This window comes from Mustela erminea, chromosome 6 (genome assembly GCF_009829155.1).
Source record: "Mustela erminea isolate mMusErm1 chromosome 6, mMusErm1.Pri, whole genome shotgun sequence".
NCBI classification, from domain to species: domain Eukaryota; kingdom Metazoa; phylum Chordata; class Mammalia; order Carnivora; family Mustelidae; genus Mustela; species Mustela erminea.
The window spans coordinates 5,819,740-5,840,511 of NC_045619.1; the positions used below are offsets into that span (position 1 = coordinate 5,819,740).

Sequence of the window (20,772 nt, forward strand, 5' to 3'; positions counted from 1 at the left end):
CCTGGGTGGCTCAGTGGGTTAAAGCCTCTGCTTTCAGCTCAGGTCATGGTCTCAGGGTCCTGGGATGGAGCCCCGCATCTGGCTGTCGGCTCGGCAGGGAGCCTGCTTCCCCACCCCCACCCCCACCTGCCTCTCTGCCTACTTGGTGCTCTCTCTCTCTGTCAAATAAATAAATAAAATCTTTATTTAAAAAAAAAGAAATGTTACCAAAAAATAAAACAACTGACAGTTCTAAAGCAGTTAGGAAAATTGTGTAACAATAAATATGCTGACAGTGAGATCACAGCTTGCGTACGGGCAGGAAGCAGGAGTAACACGAAAGCGTGGCTGTCCCAGAGCGCGTGCATGAGCTGTCTCAGGGCCAAACTGACGGGTGTAACGAGACAGCACAAAACGGGCTTGGAACAACCCTTTGATAGCATTTATAGGTTTGGCTCGGTGGTACTTTTAGAGCTGATCCTGCCTGGGCTCCCCTGTGCATCTGCTGTCCCCTGGGGGAGGTCAGCTGGGGCTTGTCTGCTCTTGGCTGCCCTGGGCGAGGAGCACAGCAGCTTCTCCCCACACAGCTCTCCCGTCCCTGCGGCCGGCGAGCGGGGGCTTGCTCTCCCGCGGTGGCGAGGGGCCAGGAGGGAGCCTGGAAGCTCTGCAGGCCTTTCAGGGCTGGTCTCCCAAGTGGCACACCACCGCCTCTGCCACATGTTCAGCCAGAGCAAAGCCAAAGTGAGACGTCTGGGTCCAGGCCTTAAGAAACTAGTGGCTTCCACTTCCTTTATGGGAACTCTTGGCGGGAGCCCCGAGCCACCACGGGACAAGCCTGACTTCTGGGACCATCTTGCTGGAGAAGCCGTGTATAAGGCATGTGTGGGTCGGTTGTAGCCATGCCCACCAAGGTGCCAGGCAGGAACGAAGCCTTCTTGGATGTTCCAGGTCAGATCATACACTGAACACCCCTGAGTATCCTCCAAGTGGCCCCAGTCAGGGCTGTAGTGAGCAGAAGCACCCTCCACTGAGCCCCGCCCTGAATCTTTTTTTTTTTTTTTTTTTTAAAGATTTATTTATTTGACAGAGAGACAGTAAGAGACGGACTATAAGCAGGGGGAGGTGGGAGAGGGAGAAGCAGGCTTCCTGTTGAGCAGGGAGCCCGATGTGGGGCTCGATCCCAGGACCCTGGGATCATGACATGAGTTGAAGGCAGATGGTTAACGACTGAGCCACCCAGGTGCCCCCCCACCCCCCCGGCCCACATCTTGATCCCCAAAACCTCGAGATGGGATTTAGTGGATCTTGTCTTAAGTTGCTAACACAGGGCCATTTGCTTTTCAGTATTGGGTACCCAGAATATATCTTACCCATCACCTGACCTGAGGATGGTGCGGAAACAGCTCAGTATTTTGCAAACTGATAAAGGGAAAGAAACAAACATTTTGTTCGTCTTTTCTGTATGAACTGTGTTTTGAGTATCCAAACTGTTGATGAAGGGGAACTTCTTGTAGAAATATTCCTGCTAACACACGAAGGAGAAATGACAGTGTAGAAACACACCCGTTTTGCCTTCCTTAATGACGTAAGGGTCTGGGCCTGCCCTGTACGGGAGCCACTCAACCACAGGGCTGATGAGCACATAAACGTGGCCGGTCCAAATGCAGATGTGCCCCCAGATTGACCTGCAGCTCCCCAGTCTGCAGTCGGACTCCTGATGTACCGGCAGCATGTGGGAGGGGGCTGGGAGGGACGAGGGGACACCCGCGCAGCCGTGCTGAGTAAGGAACGCGGGACCCCTGGAGCTCCCCTGGAGGACGGGTGACCCAGGGTCTTCCACAAACCAATAGCATAGGAAGAAAGGAGGGAGAAGACAGATGGAAAGAGCCGTGGGAGAGAGAAGAGCCTGGCTCTTTGCACAAGCTGTCAGTAAGATTCCTCAGACAACGAAGGAAGTACGAGCACCAAGTAATATTTGACGATCCCTGAAATGACTGTTTTTAGTTACGATAACAGTATAAAGTAGGATATAATATAATATAAAAAAGAGCCCTTAGCGATTAGAGATGCCGACTGGAATATTTTGGGTGGGAGGCTGTGTCTGGAAATCGCTCCCAAATAAGTCAGCGCTGTGGGGCATGGGTGGGGTAGGATCAAAACAAGGCCAGCCTCCGGCCACAGCCGCGGGCAGTAATAGGCCTCTCGGTACTTTTCTCTGCTTTTGCATGTGGTCGAGCTCTTCCCTCCTAAAACATTTTAAAACTCCCATTACTCCCATGATCATAGAATCAAGAGAAATGCTTTGGGTGCTGGAAGCCCTCTGTAGTTGGTGCCTGGGCCCGGTGGGGTGGATTGGGGCCAGGAGTGACCAGCGGCTGACAGCACGCCTTGCCTGGGGGCGTGGTTCCAGCGTGAGGGCCGGTCCTGTCCTCCCCGCGCCCTCCCTGCGTGTCCGTGGGACAAGGAGGGCGCAGAGGGTGGCAGGGAGGTCTCTGAATGAACACGAAGTACTGACCCAGGGCCCTCAAATCACGCTGGGATTCTGATTTAAAATGGTCCCTGTCCTTGACGTTGGGTGAAAATACTGTGTAAATGATTTTCCTGATTTCAGAGTCCGGAGGAGATCCTTTCATTGGGTGGTTGGTGTCCACAATCAGTGGGACCCGGAACCGACAAGCATTTAGGAGCATCTCCTCTGCGCTGGGGAGTGAAACCATCCACAATGGAGACTCAGAACAGCCCCCCCTGCCCCCCAACAGCTCCGGGCCCAGCCGGTCCCTGGACACCACCCTGTGCGGCACTGGGCTGGGTGTCTCCTGGCCCGCAGGCCGGGGGTGGGGGGAACGGTCACCCGATTTGGCAAGCCCTGCCCCCACGTGGACCGGCTCTGAGCTTGTGCCCCACACGCCCCTTCTGTGCTTCCCTTATAGGATGAGTGTACAAACCATCCGGAACGTTTTTAGTGTCGAAACTGGCTATCGGCTCTCAGACGATCAAATAGTGAACCATTTTCCGAACCACTACGAGCTGACCCGGAAGGACCTGATGGTGAAGAATATTAAAAGATACAGGAAGGAGCTGGAGAAGGAAGGGAGCCCTCTAGCAGAAAAAGATGAAAATGGGAAATACCTCTATCTGGGTTTGTGCCTTTCTCGCTGGCCCCAGGTTTGAAACAAATCCCTGAGTTCCCTAGTGACACCGGGGACCACGACAGGGACATGCCCATGCTGGCTGGGCTGGGCACCTCTTTCATTCCACGTCTCCAGGATGGCGGGGCGGAGGTTCACATTGGGATCCACGTTTCTGGGAGCACCTTGGGAACTCAGTGCCCATGCAGGAGCGCGCGACCTTGGCGCGCAGGTGGCGGGGAGCCTGTTCCAAGCGGCACGCTGCATTTTGTAATGCAGGCTCATTGCTGCATCTGGTGGTTCCCAGGGAGAGGCGCGTCCCTGTTCCGGTCCGGTGGTAAAAGCTGGACCGTGGGATAGTTTCAGAGTCCCTCTGCCTACCCAGGAAAATTAGATGACCCTTTGACATCTCACTGGGCCTCAGTTCCCTCATCTGGTAAATGGGAATGATAACAGGGCCTAGCCCACAGGGGGCTATGGGGATTATAGGTTTGCGAAGGGCTTAGCACAGAGGGGATAAGGTTATCCTACAAGAATTGAATGGCAGGGGGCTTGTCCTTATGATCCTGGCTTGGGGTGGGGGGGGCTGGGGGCGTGAAGCCGCCACAGAAAAGCCAGGGGCCACGCGTCCCTGCCTGTGGGCACATTGGGCTGGCTCACCCACTGCTGTCCCCTCTGTTTCCCCTGTCAGACTTTGTTCCGGTCACCTACATGCTGCCCGCCGACTACAACCTGTTCGTGGAAGAGTTCAGAAAGAGCCCCTCCAGCACCTGGATCATGAAACCTTGCGGCAAAGCCCAGGGGAAGGGCATCTTTCTGATCAACAAGCTCTCGCAGATCAAAAAGTGGTCCCGGGACAGCAAGACGTCTTCGTGAGTGCAGGGCCCACCCACCCCGGGGCCTTCCGAGTTGGGAGTTCCGGGCCACCTGGTCAGTCTTGCCCGGCGGCCGGGGACCCTTGCTTGCTTCTGTAGGTGTATGGCGTTCGCCACATGGCGGGCACCACGGCAGGGTTCCGTGGCTGCCGTCGTGTGATTGATTAGAGGATCCCACCTGAGGCAAGTTGCAAAGGAAATAGTGTGTGAACCAGCATAGGGCCCCAGGAGCCGGGACCCTTGTGGGCTGTTCTTTGTTCTGAAAGCTTCTGTGAGACCCACTCAGTCCTGGACTTCTGAGGTAGTAAAGTATCCGCTTAAGATCTGGGCCCAGCGTACGTGGCTTCAAATCCCTGTCTACACTTACTGAGTACATTTTGTCTCAGTAGACGCTTACATGCTTCATCCGGGTAGACGGCGGACACCAACAGCACCACCCCCGTGGGGACAAGATGGGGATGGAACAGGTGAACCCGTGGGAGGCACACGGGAGGGTGAGCAGTCAGTGGGGGTGGCACTAGGCTGTGTCAGGTCAGCTCTCTGCCCGGGGTTTGAGGGCTCCTTGGAACTGAGGGTACCAGTTTTTTGTCTGGGCCTCCCCCAGCCTCTGAGGGTCCTGACCTGCTCGTCGGTGCCGGACAGTGATCCTCTCCTGGGGGCTGGTGGCTCACTGTCAGGGTTCTCAGGAGTGATAGGGTCACCTTCTCCTCGTGCAGAGAATTTAAGTCCGAGTGCACACTGCTGACCCCCTCGTGGGTCGGGTCCAGGGAGCACGTCCCTGGTGGGCTCCAGGGGCCGCTGGCATTGTCCTCTGGGGGCAGGGCACAGGCTCAGGGACCCTTCCATGGATCCACCCGACCCTGTTTTCTCCCCGACACACCAGCCTCTCGCTTAATGAGTGGCAGAGGCTTGTTACCAACCTTTGGTCTTTGCGTCTAACTTTGACCTTCTCTGACACGTTCAGGTTCGTGACTCAGTCTACCAAGGAAGCCTACGTGATCTCCCTCTACATCAACAACCCGCTGCTCATTGGCGGGAGGAAGTTTGACCTCCGCTTGTATGTCCTGGTGTCCACGTACCGCCCGCTGCGCTGCTACATGTAAGGGCCGCTACCGTTTTGCCTGGAGCTTTGACCGCCCAGGGTAGGCCACTCCTCAGAGACAGAAGGCAGCTCGGCATTGGCCCAGCCCTGGCTTGGGGAGTGACTGCTAACGGTCCCAGGCTTTCTCTGTGTGGTGACGAACGTGGGAAATCGAGCGGCGATTGTCGCGCACCTCTGAGGGTACCAAGAACCACTGAGCTGTGCGCTCTAGCTAGGTGAAGGAGTTCTGTGGCATGTGAATTATATCTTAGTAGGACGGTTATTAAAAAGAACGATAGAAAATTAAAAAGGAGCTCTTGATTAAAAAAGCTTAAATCCCCCCAAAATAATAGCAATAAAAAAATTAAAAAGCTTAAAACCAAAAACAGGGGCTCTTCGAAGGGAACAAAGTATTCTATATACATATATTTTTAAGGTTTTATTTATTTGAGAGAAAAGCGCAGGAGCAGGGGAGGGGCAGAGGGAGAGGGAGAGGGAGAAGCAGACTCCCGGCTGAGCAGGGAGCCCGACCCCAGGACCCCGAGAGCATGACCCGGGCCGAAGGCAGATGCTTCACTGACTGAGCCACCCAGGCGCCCCAAAGCCTTGTATTTTCCTTCTGCTTCTCCTCAGAGTGTTGACGTTGTCTCCCTTCCCACGTAGGTATAAGCTCGGATTCTGCCGCTTCTGCACTGTGAAGTACACGCCGAGCACCAGCGAGCTAGACAATATGTTTGTTCATCTCACCAACGTCGCCATTCAGAAGCACGGGGTAAGCGCGTCCCTCCCTCGAGCTGGAGGAAACGGGCCCATTGTGTGGGTTTCTTTCTATCTGCCAGAGAGGGCAGGAGTGGAATTCCAGATGCTCAGGCACAGCCTTGGGTCAGGGGCTCACGGAGAAAGAAAGGCCCGAGTCAAGCCCTGCCTTTGTGGTCCCGTGACCTGGAGCAAGCTGAGTCTCTGAGCCTAGCGTGGGTTTCTCGGTTATAAAAGGCGGTGATGTCCCTCCCTCGTGGTGGGAGGGGGCACATGACTCGCTGAGCACCTGTCTCGGTTGGTCCCCTGCTGAGTGCCCGGGCTACGCTGATGGGCAGAAACTCGCTTGGTCCCTCCTCAAGGAGCCTGGGCCTGTCAGGAGGAGATAGGTGTCGAGGACTGCGTAATCATGAACGGAGATGTGCGCTCTGAGACCAGAGAATGCACGTCTAGAAGAGCTTGGGATGAAGGGGCCCCTCGTCCGGGGGCTGGAGAAGCCCTCCGTGCAGCAGTGGAGTGGTGTCCGAGCAGAGACCCGCCATGCGAGCAGGGCTGACCCAGGTCGGGAAAGGGTGTTCGGGCGGAGGGGACAGCGTGGGTCCGGCCCTGTGGCAGGAAGGAGCACTGCACGGGCTGTGAGCAGGTCAGGGTGGCTGGAACCCCCAGAGCATGGGTGGCGGAGTGAGGGGTACCTGGTGAGGTCAGCAAGGGCCGGACACGGGACGCAGGACGCAGGTTCTGTGTGGACTTTGGGCCTTTCCTCGAGTCCTAACAAAAATGGTCGGAAGGTCTCATTTCCTTATGAGAGTTTCTTCTGTTTGGATCTCGCTTGGTTGGAAGCTTGTACCTCGGTCCCGTTTTAAGTGTGATTTCAGTGGAAAGAGGGTAAGTGTTGATAGAAAACAAGGTTTTTTGGAGAACCCACTGAAAGGCTCGGTCAGACCAGTCGGCTCCATCCCCCGTCCATCCCCCGTCCATCCCTTACCCTCCATGTGACTTGGGCAAGTCACCCCGGCCTCCCTGGGGCACCTCATCTGCCAGCAGGACCCCTGGTATTGCCTTGCTGGTCACCATTTACTGAGGGCCTCGCCGGTCTTCTGGGTGAAGCGGACCCTGATTCACCGCCCTGCAGGTCCCCCTGAGAGCAGACTGGGGAGCACCACTGTCACACGTTCAAGGTTAGAGGAGCAAGGATGGCTGGGCCAGAACCTTATCTGTAAGAATTAGGAAGATGAGTCTCGTGGAACGCGGCACAGAACCGGTCAGTCATTTGGAGAAAGCTGAGCAGTGACATCAGGCCCTTCGTCGCCAAGTAGCACATTAGCGAGGTCTGGGTGTGGCTGGGACAGGACAGCGCCGACCTGAGTCCCCTCGGTGTTCCCGAGCGCGTTGGCTGGCTAAGCCGCCGGGGCGGGGGAGTGCGGGCGCTGGGGAGCCACAGTGACATTGGGAGGGCCCCACTGGATGGGCCTTCTCAGGACACCAGTCAGCTGAGTCACTTCACCAATAAGAAACAGAAGCCTTTTTTTTTTTTTTTTAATCCACGGAAGGAGAGAGCAGAGGGCAGGCCTGTTAGCGTAGCATCTCAGCAATGTGCCAGAGGTTCTATTTGTAAATGCTTTAAAGCTTGCGAACGCGAGAAAGTGCTGACTTTGAGAAACTGGAGTTTCATTTCTGAGTAGCAGCCTCGCGTGGCTCTCATTTAGACTTTGCGTGAAGGGCAGATGTGGTACCAGACACCGAAATGCTCAAGCTGTCCGTTGAGTGCACCCACCGGCGTCCCGGGGTGCAGAGCACAGCCCGGTGCCTGGGTCAGAGACCGCAAGGGGGCATCCCCGCCCTCAGAAGTTCAGGGGACAGCAGGGGAGGCAGATGGCAAAGGACCGATGACAAGGGAGGCCTTGGGGCTAGGGTAGGGGTGTAGGCGGGTGGGTGGGAGCCCAGCAGGAGGCAGATGGAGCCAGCAGGCGGAGACGGGGATGGGAGGAGGAGGCGTGCACCTGGACGTGGGCAGTGTTTGCAGATTGACTGATTAAGTGTTCTGAATAAATCTGATAAAATAATGTTCCTGATGTCTATAAAGCAGGAGACGTTCCCTCCTTTTTATATCTTTGTGTGTGTAAGGCAGTGTTTTGTTGTAGATACTTTATACCTCTAGAACTTTTAAAATATTTATTTACTTATTTTTGTGAGAGAGAGTGTATGAGCAGAGGGCAAGGGAGAGGGAGAAGTGGTCTCCCCGGCAGGGAGCCCAGTGTGGGGCTCGATCCCAGGACCCCAGGATCATGACCTGAGCCGAAGGCAGGCACTTCACCGACTGAGCCCCCCAGGCGCCCTTGTCCCCACTTCTCATTTTTATACTTAGGGAAACGAAACCTGGTCTCATAACCTCCTGATGTACTTCAGGGTTTTCTAGCTTTTTGTCTCTAAAAGAGAGCCTTGGGTAGAGAGTCAGTGTTTAGGGTCAGAGGCATGGAAAGAGCAGTGGATGAGGGTGAGAAGGCCGGGCTTGGTGCCAGCTGCCTCACGGCCTGGGTGGAAGCTCGGGGTGGTCATATAAGCCCTCTGAGCCCGAGGCTCTTACCCACGGATGGGACATCGTGAGGAGTTACGTGGGTGGTGCTCTTGGCCCACAGTGCCCGGAGCTGGCGTGCGGCTTCTCTAGAAGCAGACTTGCAGGCAGAGATGAATGCAGGGGGTCTGCTGGGGCAGCATTGGCGGGGGGAGTCCAGACAGGGCAGAGGGAGGGTCGAGCTGGGACGCAGCTGCTGCAGGATGCCCGGAACTGGGTCGTCCCGCGAGCCACCCATGTTGGATCAGGGACTAAGGGGCCCTGCACTGGGCGGCTCCCATTAGCCACGGGCTAACCCAGAGAGGGTTTCTGCCAGAAGAGTGTCTGGGCTTGAACTTGGGGTCTGGGTGGCACTCTGCAGCACACGCCACAAGGCGTGGATTAATAATTGTGAGTGTTAACTACTAGAGGTAAGTAGTTTAAAACATACCCAGGGTGCCTGGGTGGCTCGGCTGTTTGGGCAACTACCTTCAGCCTGGGTCATGATTCTGGAGTCCCGGGGTCGTGTCCCACGTTGGGCTCCCTGCTTGGCAGGGGTTCTGCTTCTCCCTCTGACCCACCCCCTTCTTGTGCTCTTTCTCTCTCTTTCAAATAAATAAATAAAATATTTAAAATTAAAATAAAATAAAAATTAAAAAATAAAGCACATGTTCTAGGAGGACGAGCAGGTGCTAGATTTCTCAGGATGCATGGCCTGGGACACTGTGCCGTTTGCTGTCACCAGGAAGACTACAACCACATCCACGGGGGCAAGTGGACCGTGAGCAACCTGCGGCTGTACCTGGAGAGCACCCGCGGCAAGGAGGTGACCAGCAAGCTGTTCGACGAGATCCACTGGATCATCGTGCAGTCGCTGAAGGCCGTGGCGGTGGGTGCCGGGCCGGGGGGCACTGGGTGGGGCCTGCAAGCAGAGAGCCGCCAGGTGCTGGCAGCGGGGGATGCTTGTTTTCTCGCCACAAATACTTGTCTTTATGGGCTCTCCTCCCTCGTGTGCACATGTCTGCCAGAGGCCGAGGCGCTTCGGGCCCAGCTTCCAATGAGGTGCTGCGTGGGGCGCACCAGGGGCCGGACAAGTCCTGTTGGGTTCCCGGCAGCTCCCCTGGGCCCGTGAATGCAGGAGGCGTACTTCGGCGTGAGCGGACGGTCAGGGATGGCCTCGCGGTGGCCTCGCGATGGCCTCCCCATGTTTAGGCCTCCGGCTCTGTGACGTCGTGGGCATCCGGACGCCGCCTCTCTGTTGCCTCAAGTCTGCTATTTGCTGGCTGGTTTGTGGTTTTTGTTTGTGTCTTGTTTTACTGTTCAAAGCAGACAGGCATGTTTTTGAGGGAAAGGGAAAGGAGTTGACCCCGGGCCACTGGCACTGGGCCGCTGTGTTCAGAGCTTCACGTGCAGCTTCCAGATGCTCGACACCCATGACTCATAGTGAATCGGAGGCTCGGCCCGGAGCACGGACGTGCAGGGACAGGCACTGGGGCCCAGGCCTGCTGAGGGGGCCCCCGACAGACTGCCCCACGGCTGTGGGAACTGAGGGCACTCGGCCTGGCCCAGGGACTAGGCAACAGGTCCTGTGCGGAGTGGATGCCCTCCTCAGAGCCTCGGAGGCCTTCTCTGTGGAACTGGGAGACGGCGGGGTGGGGGGCTGGAGAGTTAGCAACTTCCTGTCCTACAGAGGCTGCTGGGACAGTGGTGTGGGCAGTGGCCGGGGGGTTGCACCCCTAGCTCTTTGGGGAGATGCAGTTCCACTGACTCCCCTGAAAAATCAGCCCCCGATTCTCCACTGCCCCCTGCCCCCTGCCTGGTTTTCCTCCAGTGGGTCAGCCTGGACTGGCCTGTCTCCCCTTAGGAGTTTGAGTTCTAAGTCCAGTGTTCAAAGTAGAGCCCACACACCCACTAAGGCTTAAAAAGGCCTTGCTGTCGGGTCTGTGTGCTGCTCTCACTGTGGGGTGCATGAGGGTCCCCAGGGCACATGGGACGTGGCTGCTTGCTGGGCCTTCCCACAGGTTTTGATCCAGGCAGGCGGGGCTGGGCCTGGGAATCTGCACTGTGAGCGGCCAGCAGGGTTTCTGATGTACCCGGAGACCAGTTTATGAAGTAGAATTGAACATTAAAAAGAAAATCCAAAATTCAGCAGTAAATGCATTGACTCTTGTCATGGAGAGCAGAGGTTCCTGACCGGGCAGCCTGCATCCTTAAGGGCCCGAGAAGGGCCTGGCAGCCTGGCGGAGAGCGTCTGTGTGTCTGTGATGAGAGACTGCACAGGCTGAACTCTGTGTGCTGACCGTGGAGCCGGACTTGTGTCCACTCCAGGGACAGTCCTGCGCGGACAGAGACGCCGCTGCTCGGATCAGGCCTCAGATGAGTGAGGCCCGGAGACCCCCGTGATTGCTTCAGGATGTCCCCTCTCGGCGGCTGAGTGCAGTTTCCATGTCTGAGCCGAGGAGGGGAGGAACATGGCAGGGAGGAGGGGGTGGAGGAGGGCGCGCTGGCCTTGGCAGTGAGACTCCTGCACCCGGCACCGCCGGGAGGTCACGCCGCCCCACCGCCTGTGGCCTCCCTGGTGCGGTGTCAGCCAGGCCCCCAGGGCCACCGCGCAAGCCACTCCCTCTCCCGCAGCCGGTGATGAACAGCGACAAACACTGCTTCGAGTGCTACGGCTACGACATCATCATCGACGACAAGCTGAAGCCCTGGTTGATTGAGGTAACCTTGCGGCTGTAGCCCCAGCGGCTGCCTCTGCCCGTGTCGCCCTGGAGCCCCCGGGCAGGCCCCGGCTGATGCAGCTGAGGAGGTGGAACGGGAGGGTGCGCAGGCGCCACAAGCTTGCAGGTGGACAGGGAGCCACTCCCCAGCTCTTGGCATTGAGCCCAGATCACTCAGCCGGGCTCAGCGCTGCGCCGCTCCGGGTGCTTCCGGACATGTCGTGTCCTGGAGGGCCTGTCCTGTCCTCTTGAGGACATTGTTGCTATTCAGGAAAGGAGCTCCCAGACCCGGAAGCCTGTGGGAGGCGGTAGCCTACCGGCCAGAGATAAGGGATGTTATCTTCTCATGCCGAGGCATACTTTGGGAGTGGATCCCTCTGCCTCTTTCAAGGGGTGCACGGACTGTGGCTGTGGCTGGCCTCGGGGCACGCACCGTTTCCCTGGTGACGGGCCTGGGCGATGCTTGCCTCAGCCGTTGTGGGCGCTGGCGGACGCGCCTGAGGCCCAGAGCCTGCCTTGCTGGGGTTGCCCTGCTTTGCTCTGTGGCCAGAGAGAGGGGCTTGGGGCTCAGGGGACACAGCCATGAGAACGAGGGCGGTCTGTTCCGTTGGTTCGTCTCCTTATGTGTGCCTCTGAGCACCGGCCAAGGTAGATGGCTCAAGTCCTTTAGCTCAGTCCCATTTTGAGCCAGGAAAGTTGAGTCTCAAAAGGAGGGCATAGCGAGTGGTCTCTTGTAGGGCAGTGCAGTGGGAGCCCTTACAGGAAGCTGCTGGGAGAGCCGCCTTATCAGAGAGCAAACTGTTCCGGAACAATATTTTCCAGATTACTTGTTATCTGCCAAAACTGGGGGGGGGGGGGCATGCATGGAGATATACGTAGAGATAGAGAGGGATTTGCAGGTGCAAATATGGAATATTTCTGTGTTTTCTTTTTCCATTTTCAAAGTCCACTGTGCAACCCATTGTTCTACGGAGCATTTTTTTTCCGTTAAAAAAAAAGTAACTTGAATGGAAGTCAAGCTTTCCTTGACGAGCTAGATCGTAATTGTGAATAACACTAACGTAATAACAGACCTTAATTTTAGCATATCTATGATAATCTTGGCGTTCTGGTATGGGAGCATAGTAATTCCAAGGGCGCCTGAGGTTCGTACAGTCCTTTTCACTGTTGTACGTTCGCCACTCTGCTGGCAGCTCCGAGACAGAGTCTGGCTGTTCGGGAGAAACCTGAACCACTTGCAGACTTGCTGCTTCGCTCTCCTGCGGCCTGAGGGAACAGCTAACCAAGAGCGTTACAGCTGTGCCTAAAGTAAGAGTGAGTAGGTCGTAACTGATGTCCTGTGGGTCTCTCCACACAGTAAGTGCATTTTAACCTGTGGACGTTTGACATTGCTTAGCAGCTCAGGGCCCTTATGGGACTAACTTTCTGTCTTTCAGATGGGTTCCTGATTTGGCAGAATATTGCTTTGTTGGTGACTTAATTACTCCCTTCACCAAAAAGGAGCCCCCTGGGACACCTGGGTGGCTCAGTCGATAGGTAGAAAATCCGACTCTTGATCTTGGGGTCTTGAGTTTGAGCCCCATGTTGGGTACAGATATTACTCAAAGGGGGGTGCATTATTTTTTACTCCAACCCCACGATGCTGCTTGGTCAGGCTGATCTGGTTCACTGATTCCAGCAAAGCTAGGGGTGGGGGAGACTTTCAATACTTGGGACAGAGCTCATCACACAGGTAGACACGGAAGTTGTATTTGTGATCTAGTGTCACTTGACATTTTTTTAAAAAGATTTTGTTTATTTGACAGAGAGAAAGATGGTGAAAGAGCACAAGTGCAGGGGAGCTGGAGAGGGAGAAGCAGGCTCCTCACTGAGCAGGGAGCCCGATGTGGGGCTTGATCCCAGGACAGTGGGATCATGACCTGAGCCGAAGGCAGATGCTTAACAACTGAGCCACCCAAGTGCCCCATCATTTTTTCTGAAGATTTTAGAATCCAGTTTCTCCCAAACAGCCAGACTCGGTCTCTGTGCTGCTAGCAGAGTAGCCAACGTACAACAGTGCAAGGGATCACGATCTGAGCCAAAGGTAGACGCTTAACCAGCTGAGCCCCCCTGGGCACGCCTTCACTTAACATTTTTATTTGTTTGATAAGTGATTTGCAAGTCCTAATCCTGGCCTGTTTTCAATATTATTTATATTTTATCCAATAGCTAATGAAAGCAGATCCAAAAATGCTTCCTATACGAAGTACTGGAGGATATTAGATACGAACAGTATGACATAACAGCTTGACCCACAGTGTGTGGTAGCTGGCCTTTTCCTCGGCAGCACACGTGTTCACCCGCAGGAGTCCGCCATCCCAGTGAAGAACGCGGTTCCTTTCCTCTCGCAGGTGAACGCATCCCCGTCTCTCACCTCCAGCACCGCCAACGACCGAATCCTGAAGTATAACCTGATCAATGACACTCTCAATATTGCGGTCCCGAACGGCGAGATTCCAGACTGTAAATGGAACAAGTCACCCCCGAAGGAAGTCCTCGGCAATTACGAAATTCTGTAAGTCTGTGTGCAGACTGGGCAGCTGTCCTTGTGCGTTTCGGGTTGAGGGGCATCACGGCCCAATGTGGATTTTCTACACGTGTGTGGACTTGCCTTGGGCCAAGTATTTTCATTTATTATCAGTGTTGCGGGATAGGTCATGTTGTAGCAGAAAAACGTGTCTTAAACTAGGCCCTTGTCTGGGTCTTTTGCTTGATCAACATTGATGGAGCATTTGCCACCTGCTGGGCACCACGTGAGCCGCTGGGGCAGGTGGGAGCAGGTGGGAACAGGTGGGAGCAGGAGAGCTCTATGGCTTGCCTTCTCCCGGGCCACCATGGAGCAGAGAGCCCCGATGCACACCCAGGCTCCAGCAGCTGGAGCTGTGGGACCCTGATGAACTCTCTGCAGCTCTTCGAGCCTCTGTGTGTCCCGCTTGAGTGGGGCTCCTGCAAGCGATCTCACAGAGTTGCGAAGGCGAGAATGTTCGCGATGATCCTGACAGCGGAGGGCTGCCCACATGCCCCAAATCGTGCAGAGCTTCATTTCCCCAGAGACCCCCTGAGGTCAGTGTTGTCACAAGCGCCCTCTCACGCATGCGGAAACAGGTTTGGAGAGGTACAGTGGCCTATTGGTGGTGACCGCGAGTGGGAGCAGCGTGCGAGCCTGTCAAGGGGACAGTGGTTGAGTGACGTACCATTGGTTCGTACTGTGGGATAGTAAGTGACCGCTGAGAGCATGCCCAGGAGCTCTGGTGGGGCCTGGGGGGCTGCGGGAGGAAAGCTCGTTGTAGAAAAGTGTGCGCGAGGGACACGTGTTCGCTTGTCTGTGTGGATGCGGCTACCGTGGGCTGTGAGGTCTGGAAGGGGAGCTGGAGAAAAGACGAAATCAGGGCCCCAGATGCAAGGGGCGTGTGTGTTAGGGTCACCTTAGTCTTTGTGTAAAAGTAAAAATGCACATTTAACGTTTCCAGAAAACAAAGGAGGAATTTTGTAGTGAACCTCGTGTGTCGCACGCCAATCCCGGGTGGGCGTTACTGGCGTGGGGACTCGGACTCCAGAGCCCACGGCTGACGGCGCTGTCTCCGCCGTGCGTGCCCTTGACGTATGCGCGCAGCACCGGGGAGGGAGGGGGGAAGCTCAGCTCAGAAGGGCAGTGTGGGGCCTCGGGGGCAGTGGTGGGGAGCTGCGAGTGTGACCACTCAGCATGGGGCTGGTTTTCTCCAGCCGCGGGCAGTGGTTAAGTGGGTAAGTGGCCAGCGCTGGGGGCTTGTCAGGCAGGGAGGAGGGTGAGAGGGGAGGGCAGCGGGGGGCAGTGGGAGGGGACTGGAGGTCCTGGTGCTTGCGGGCTGCTGGGCTTGGGGCACAGGGATGCGAGCGGGGGAAGCAGAGGCAGAGGTCAGAGGGAGGGTCTGCAATCCAGGCTTTGCAGGATGGCGGTTACTGGACACGACAAGGTCGGGGGCCGTGGGAACGGGCCTGAGCTGAGGCGGAGGACGAGGTCAGGGGGGTGGTGCAAGGTCAGGGAATTGGGGTCTCTTGTTTGGTCATCGCCCTGACCAAGAACCGTGAGCCAGGGGCCTGGATCGTAAGGAATCAGGTTACAGGTAACTGCACAAGGCGCGTGGTGGATCCTGCTGACCTGGGAGGGGGGCTTTGTCGGGGGGGGGCTCCCTCCAGACCCAGGGGCATGATGGGTGCGAGGGAAAGCACCGCCACTGGAGGGGCGGCAGGGAAGCCGTGTCTTCAGCGAGAGCCGGGGTTTAGCGCAGCATGGTGCAGAGGACGTTCCGGGATGAGGTGGGGACTCGGGGGTTTGCAGGTGGCCGGTGAGTTCTGAGGGGATCGGTCTTCCTCCAGCCAGCGTGGCGGCAGGCCGGGCTCTCAGAGCCCCGGGGCTGTTGGGGGAGGGCGGCAGACACCCCACTTCCGGTTAAAGACAGAGTTCGAGCCTCATTGCTGTTAGCTGACAAAGCAAAAAGGTGACCCCCCCCCACCCCCTCAGCACCTCCCCACCCCTGTGAGTAAGGAGGGCTCCCGTGCAGGGCTGATCGATCCAGGCGCTTCCACACAGGCCTGCTCCCCAGTGCTCAGAGGACCTCACGGTCAGGAAGCCCGTTGCTGGCTCCCAGCCACGGCCTCCTACAGCGGTAGCCAGCTGTGTGGGCATGGAGGGCCCTGACTTTCTACTGCGCCGGTGCTCTGCCTCCCGTGGGGGGCTCGCAGCGGTCTCCAGAGTATGCCAGAAGCAAAAGGAGGAAGCCAAGCGCCAGTTAGCCGCCCAAGGTCATGCTACCGGTGCTGGCCCCCAGAAGTAGGTGCTCTTGTTGCCCTGATCGCCATCCTGGCCTTCAAGCCATGCGGCCTGGCTTTCTGTGCCTGTAGCCTCCAGGGCCCAGGGCTGAAGGTGCTGGGTATACGCTTGTACAGCCTTTAAATCCCAACTGTGGTGGCTCAGTCCGTTAAGCATCTGCCTTCGGCTCAGGTCATGAGATGCAGGGTCCAGCCCCGCATGGGGCTCCCTGCTCAGCCCAGAGTCTGCTTGAGATTCTCTCTCTCTGCCGCTGCCCCTCCCCCCACTCACTCTCTCCCTCTCTAAATAAGGTAATTGATCTTTTTTTTTAAGATTTTATTTATTTTATAGAGAGAGAGGGAGAGAGAGGAGGTGGGCACATGAGCAGGGGCAGAGGGAGAGGGAGAAGTAGGCTCCCCACTGAGCCAGATGCCTGATGTGGGACTCGATCCCCAGGCCCTGGGATTGTGACCTGAGCTGAAGGCAACCGCTTAACCAACTGAGCCACCAGGCATCCCTGATCTTTTTTTTTTTAAGCTTTTATTTATTGATTTGTTAGAGAGATAGAACACGCACGTAAGCAGGGGGAACAGCAGGCAGAGGGAGAAGCAGGCTCCCCGTTGAGCAAGGAACCTGATGTGGGTGGGGCTCAACCCCAGGACCCCCTGGGATCATGACCTGAGCCGAAGGCAGACGCCAACTGAGCCACCCAGGCGTCCCAATAAATAAATCTTTTAAAAATAAAAAAATAAAAAATAAAACACGGTCTGGACCGTGCCAGTGACTGCAACCCCCTTGTCATTCTGCTTGAATGAGAAGGGGCCTTAGGAGACCATCCCAGCAGCACCCCTGGGAACAGCCCATCCCAGAGCCCCGCTGCTTGCCACAGGCACAGCGAGGCCGGTGAGCCCTGTGTGGTCGTTCCGCCCACTCCCCCCGCCGTCGTCAGTGCATTCTTCCTGCACACCCACCCAGCAGTGAGGTGCTGGGGGGCACTGTGAGCCAGACAGATGGGGGTCACTGCAGTCCTCAGGTCAGCGATGGAGACACAGAACCAGCAACAGAGTGCTAATGGGGAGTGCTAACTCGTGAGTGGGGAGTCAGGGGCTCTAGCAGTCTTGGGGTGGGGAGGGACCCCCACATCAGAACCTCAGTGTCCCTGGGGAGTCCCCCCCTGCAGCAGCATCTCTCCTGAAGGAGCTCGGGGAGAGGAGGGCCCTCCGTGTTGCCCTGACCCCCATTCCGGGAGAGGGAAACCCCGTAGCGTCTGCCGTGTGGGTAACAGCAAACTGGCCTTCCTCGTCTGTGCCTTTCCCTTGCGGCTCCCATTCGCCAGCAGAAGCACAAGGCAGCAAATATGTTCTTCAGCTTCCAAAGCTTCTCCCCCACACTGCTCTCAGCTTGCGGATTCCGATTCTGGGAATAAACGTAGAACAGAAATAGCCCCTTTTCGAGAAGTCAGCAAAATTCAGCTAATGCAACCTAACTGAGCAGCATCGTACCTTTCGCATTGGACACGAACATCTACTTAACGACAGAGGCTCCTCAGTCAGGGCGTGGCCACCAAAGGACACCTAGGAAGGAGGTTTACTAGGGAACAGAAATGTTTTCATGCTCTTGATCCACAGGGTTAAAAGGCCCCAATTAAGAATCTGAAGTCTTGGGATTTATTTGATCCCACAGACCTTGCGACACTGAGTAAACCTCTCCCCAGGGGCAGATGGAAATTGGGGATCCGTCGGGAGGGTGATCGAAGTCACTGGGACCCCACAAGTGGGACCCCATCACCAGGGCCTGCACCTGCCAGGCCCCACAGTGGGTGCAGTGACATTTCTCCAGCCTTGCAGACCCCTTAGGAGGCGCTCACTGTGGCAAGAGAAGCCAGGGACTACCCAGATGTCCGAATCGGGCACGGGCATCCACGATTCTAGCTCCGTCCTTTCTGAGGCGGAAGCCCAGGCTCTGTGTCCTACACAGGCCATGCTTTCACACCGCACAGGTCTGGCACGTGAACGCTAGTGGGCCAATGCAGGGGAGGCCTCAGCTGGTGGGTGCTCAATCTGGCCTTTCTTGCAGAGGTGACCTGCTCACCCTGTCCTGGTCCCCTCCCCCCGGGTGGGTCATTCGCACCCTGTTCCCCGTCTGAAGTGGGGTCTGTCATACCTGCCCCCAGATGCTGTGTGTAAGAGCATTTCCAGTCCTCTCCCTCACCTCTCGGTGTCTCACGTTTCCTTGGGGGTCACTGCCGACTTCCACCTGGTAGGAAGCCTTTAGAAAACATTGACGGCAGGAGCCGGGAACAGTTCGCAGAGTAATTTAGCAAGTCCGTACCCGCCTGCTCTGCGGTCTCAGGCAGGGTCTGCTGGGCTGGCAGTCGGGAGGCATGTGGGGGGGTTGGGGGGCGGGCAGGCTGCTTCCCTGGGCGACGTGGGATTTACGGGATTGGCCGTGCTCGGCGCTGCTGCCCCTTCTGCCAAACCCTGAAGGTGATCCTCTGTTTCCAGCTATGACGAAGAGCTGGCGCAGGGCGATGGCGCTGACCGAGAGCTGAGAAGTCGTCAGGGCCAGTCGCAGGGGCCCAAGGGGGGCCGATCGCGAGACTCGGGCAGAACCGTCCTCACCACCTGGAAGTGAGCACCAGTCGCCACGAAAGACGGCGAGCCAGACCTGCCGGATACTCAGTGCACCTGGGCCCATTTCAAAATTTTCCTTTTTCTAGAGCTTTTTCCCCCCTTTCCTAAGCGCTGTAAATAAAGGCACTTCTTTGGGAGGTTAAGGAGTCTCTTGTGAGGAAAGATGCCCCGCTTCTCCTTCCCTCTCACGCAGTACCTCTGAGACCACACGCGTGGGGATTTTCCCCACACCCAGCCTGTCTGCGCTCCTCTGGCTGGTGCTGGGTGTCCACGATTTCTCTCCATTTTGATACCATCTGCCTGGAGATGGCGTCTGATCCCACTGGGGAAGGACCCAGTCCCGCAAAGCTGTCCCCCTGCCCCCGCATCGCCATAACCTCGGAAGCCGATCCTGGCTGTCTCCTGTACTCCTGACCTCCCTGCTCTAAGTGGGAGGTTCCCACCACCTTTCTCCAAGGGCTTCATTCCTTGGCCAGAGTGGCTCACGGGACTCAGGAAAACCGTTCACCTGCTCGATTACCCATTTCTCATGAACGATGCAACTCGGGTCAGCCCGATGGAAGAGATGCAGGAGCTAAGGTATGGGGGAAGGGGTGGGGAGCTTCCGTGCCCTCCCTGGGTACGCCGCCCTTCCAGCGCCTTCCTGGGGTGACCAGCCTGGAAGCTCTCTGGAGTCCGTATTCGAGATTTGTGTAGGTTTCATTATATATGGCATTGGTTGATTAAATCATTGGCCATCAAAGATTGATTCAACCTTTAGCCCCACCTCCTCCCCAAGAGCTGGGGGGCAGCGGCTGGAAGTGTCCACCCTCTGATCCCCGCGTGGTCCCCTGGCAGCCAGTCCGTCTACCTGGGAGCCCCCAGCCACCGGGTCAGCCATCAGCCCAAACTGGCTTGGTTGAAAGGAGCTCGTTAGGAATAACAGAAGACACCGTTTCTCTTTTAGTACCCGGGGCTATTTCAGGAACTGGGGAACAGAACTAAGTATTCTAACAAAAAGGTGTCCCTGTCGCTCTTGGAAAGGAAAGGACAGGGTTTTAGGAGCTGTGTGACAGGAAGAGGGACAAAGACCAAATCTCTCTCTCTTTCTTTTTTTTTTTAATTAAAAGATTTTATTTATTCATTTGAGAGAGACATGCGAGAGAGGGGAACACAAGCAGGGGGAGTAGGAGAGGGAGAAGCAGGCTTCCCAAGGAGCAGGGAGCCCGATGCGGGGCTCCATCCCAGGACCCTGGGATCACGACCTGAGCCGAAGGCAGACGCTTAGCCGACTGAGCCACCCACACGTCCCTATATTTCTTATTATAAATCACAACATCCTATTTCCATTCCATCAGGGCTGGAAGAACCTATTCACAAGTGCCTGAAACCAGCTCTTTCCAGAGACAGACAGCCTCAGCATCCAACTGAGTTTATTACAAAGTGTTCATGTTTTAAAAATACTGCGCTGACCTAAGAACGAAAGCTGACTGTCTCACAGAGTCATGGTGCTGTAAAAAAGCAAGATATTTAGCCCGACAGCTACTTCGGTGTCACTCCCTCTAACTGTGACTCTGAGGAAAACCGGCAGCTGGGACTGTGTGTCAGTAATCTGTCCTCACAGAGGCCGTCGTCTCGCTGCTCAGGAAGAGACCAGTTTTTGTCACTTCGATTTTGGAGGTGAGTCTGTCAGATGGGCCCAGGTGGTCCCTGCCATGTGGCCCAGTGGACGTGAGCATCCAGGGGTCCTGCAGACCAGAGGTAAGCGTCGTTGGCAGCTGGTGGCCGGGCCCAGCTCCAGGGGTGCCGAGCTGACGTGAAGCCGCCCTGGACACCGAGTGAGGTGGAGGAGAATCCGGGAAGCCCTGAGTCAGTCCGGCAGAGTGACTGATGCACGCCAGTAACCCCCGAGATGCGGGCTCCTTCTAGAAAGAGCCTTTTCCTGACAGTCATGCTTGACACTGTTCAGTGCTGCTTCAGTCACTGTCTTGAATTTATCTTTAAAACTCCCCACCTGAGGGGTGCCTGGGTGGCTCAGTCAGTTAAGCGTCGGCCTTCGGCTCAGGTCATGATCCTGGGGTCCTGGGATCGAGCCCCGCATCAGGCTCCCTCCCTGCTCAACGTGCTCTCTCTCTCTCTCCCTCTCCCTTTCTCTCTCTGTCAAATAGATAAAATCTTTTTTTTTTAAAGGCAAAACAAAAAACTCTCCACCTGAAAAAAAACAAAAACCAAAAAAACTCCC

General features: G+C 56.4%; 1 protein-coding gene across 3 annotated transcripts in view; it reads left to right on the forward strand.

Annotated features, from left to right (window-relative positions):
• The window catches only part of TTLL1 (tubulin tyrosine ligase like 1), a 30,567-nt gene extending 11,305 nt beyond the window's left edge, over positions 1–19,262 (forward strand). For all 3 annotated transcript variants that reach the window (XM_032346031.1, XM_032346030.1, XM_032346032.1), the window contains 8 exons: positions 2,910–3,118; positions 3,799–3,979; positions 4,947–5,081; positions 5,727–5,835; positions 9,116–9,259; positions 11,005–11,091; positions 13,481–13,644; positions 18,423–19,262. In XM_032346031.1, coding sequence (XP_032201922.1) covers positions 2,910–3,118; positions 3,799–3,979; positions 4,947–5,081; positions 5,727–5,835; positions 9,116–9,259; positions 11,005–11,091; positions 13,481–13,644; positions 18,423–18,552 — 1,159 coding nt within the window. In that variant the 3' untranslated portion in view covers positions 18,553–19,262. The remainder of the gene's footprint in view (positions 1–2,909; positions 3,119–3,798; positions 3,980–4,946; positions 5,082–5,726; positions 5,836–9,115; positions 9,260–11,004; positions 11,092–13,480; positions 13,645–18,422) is intronic.
• The last annotated feature ends 1,510 nt before the right edge of the window (positions 19,263–20,772 follow it).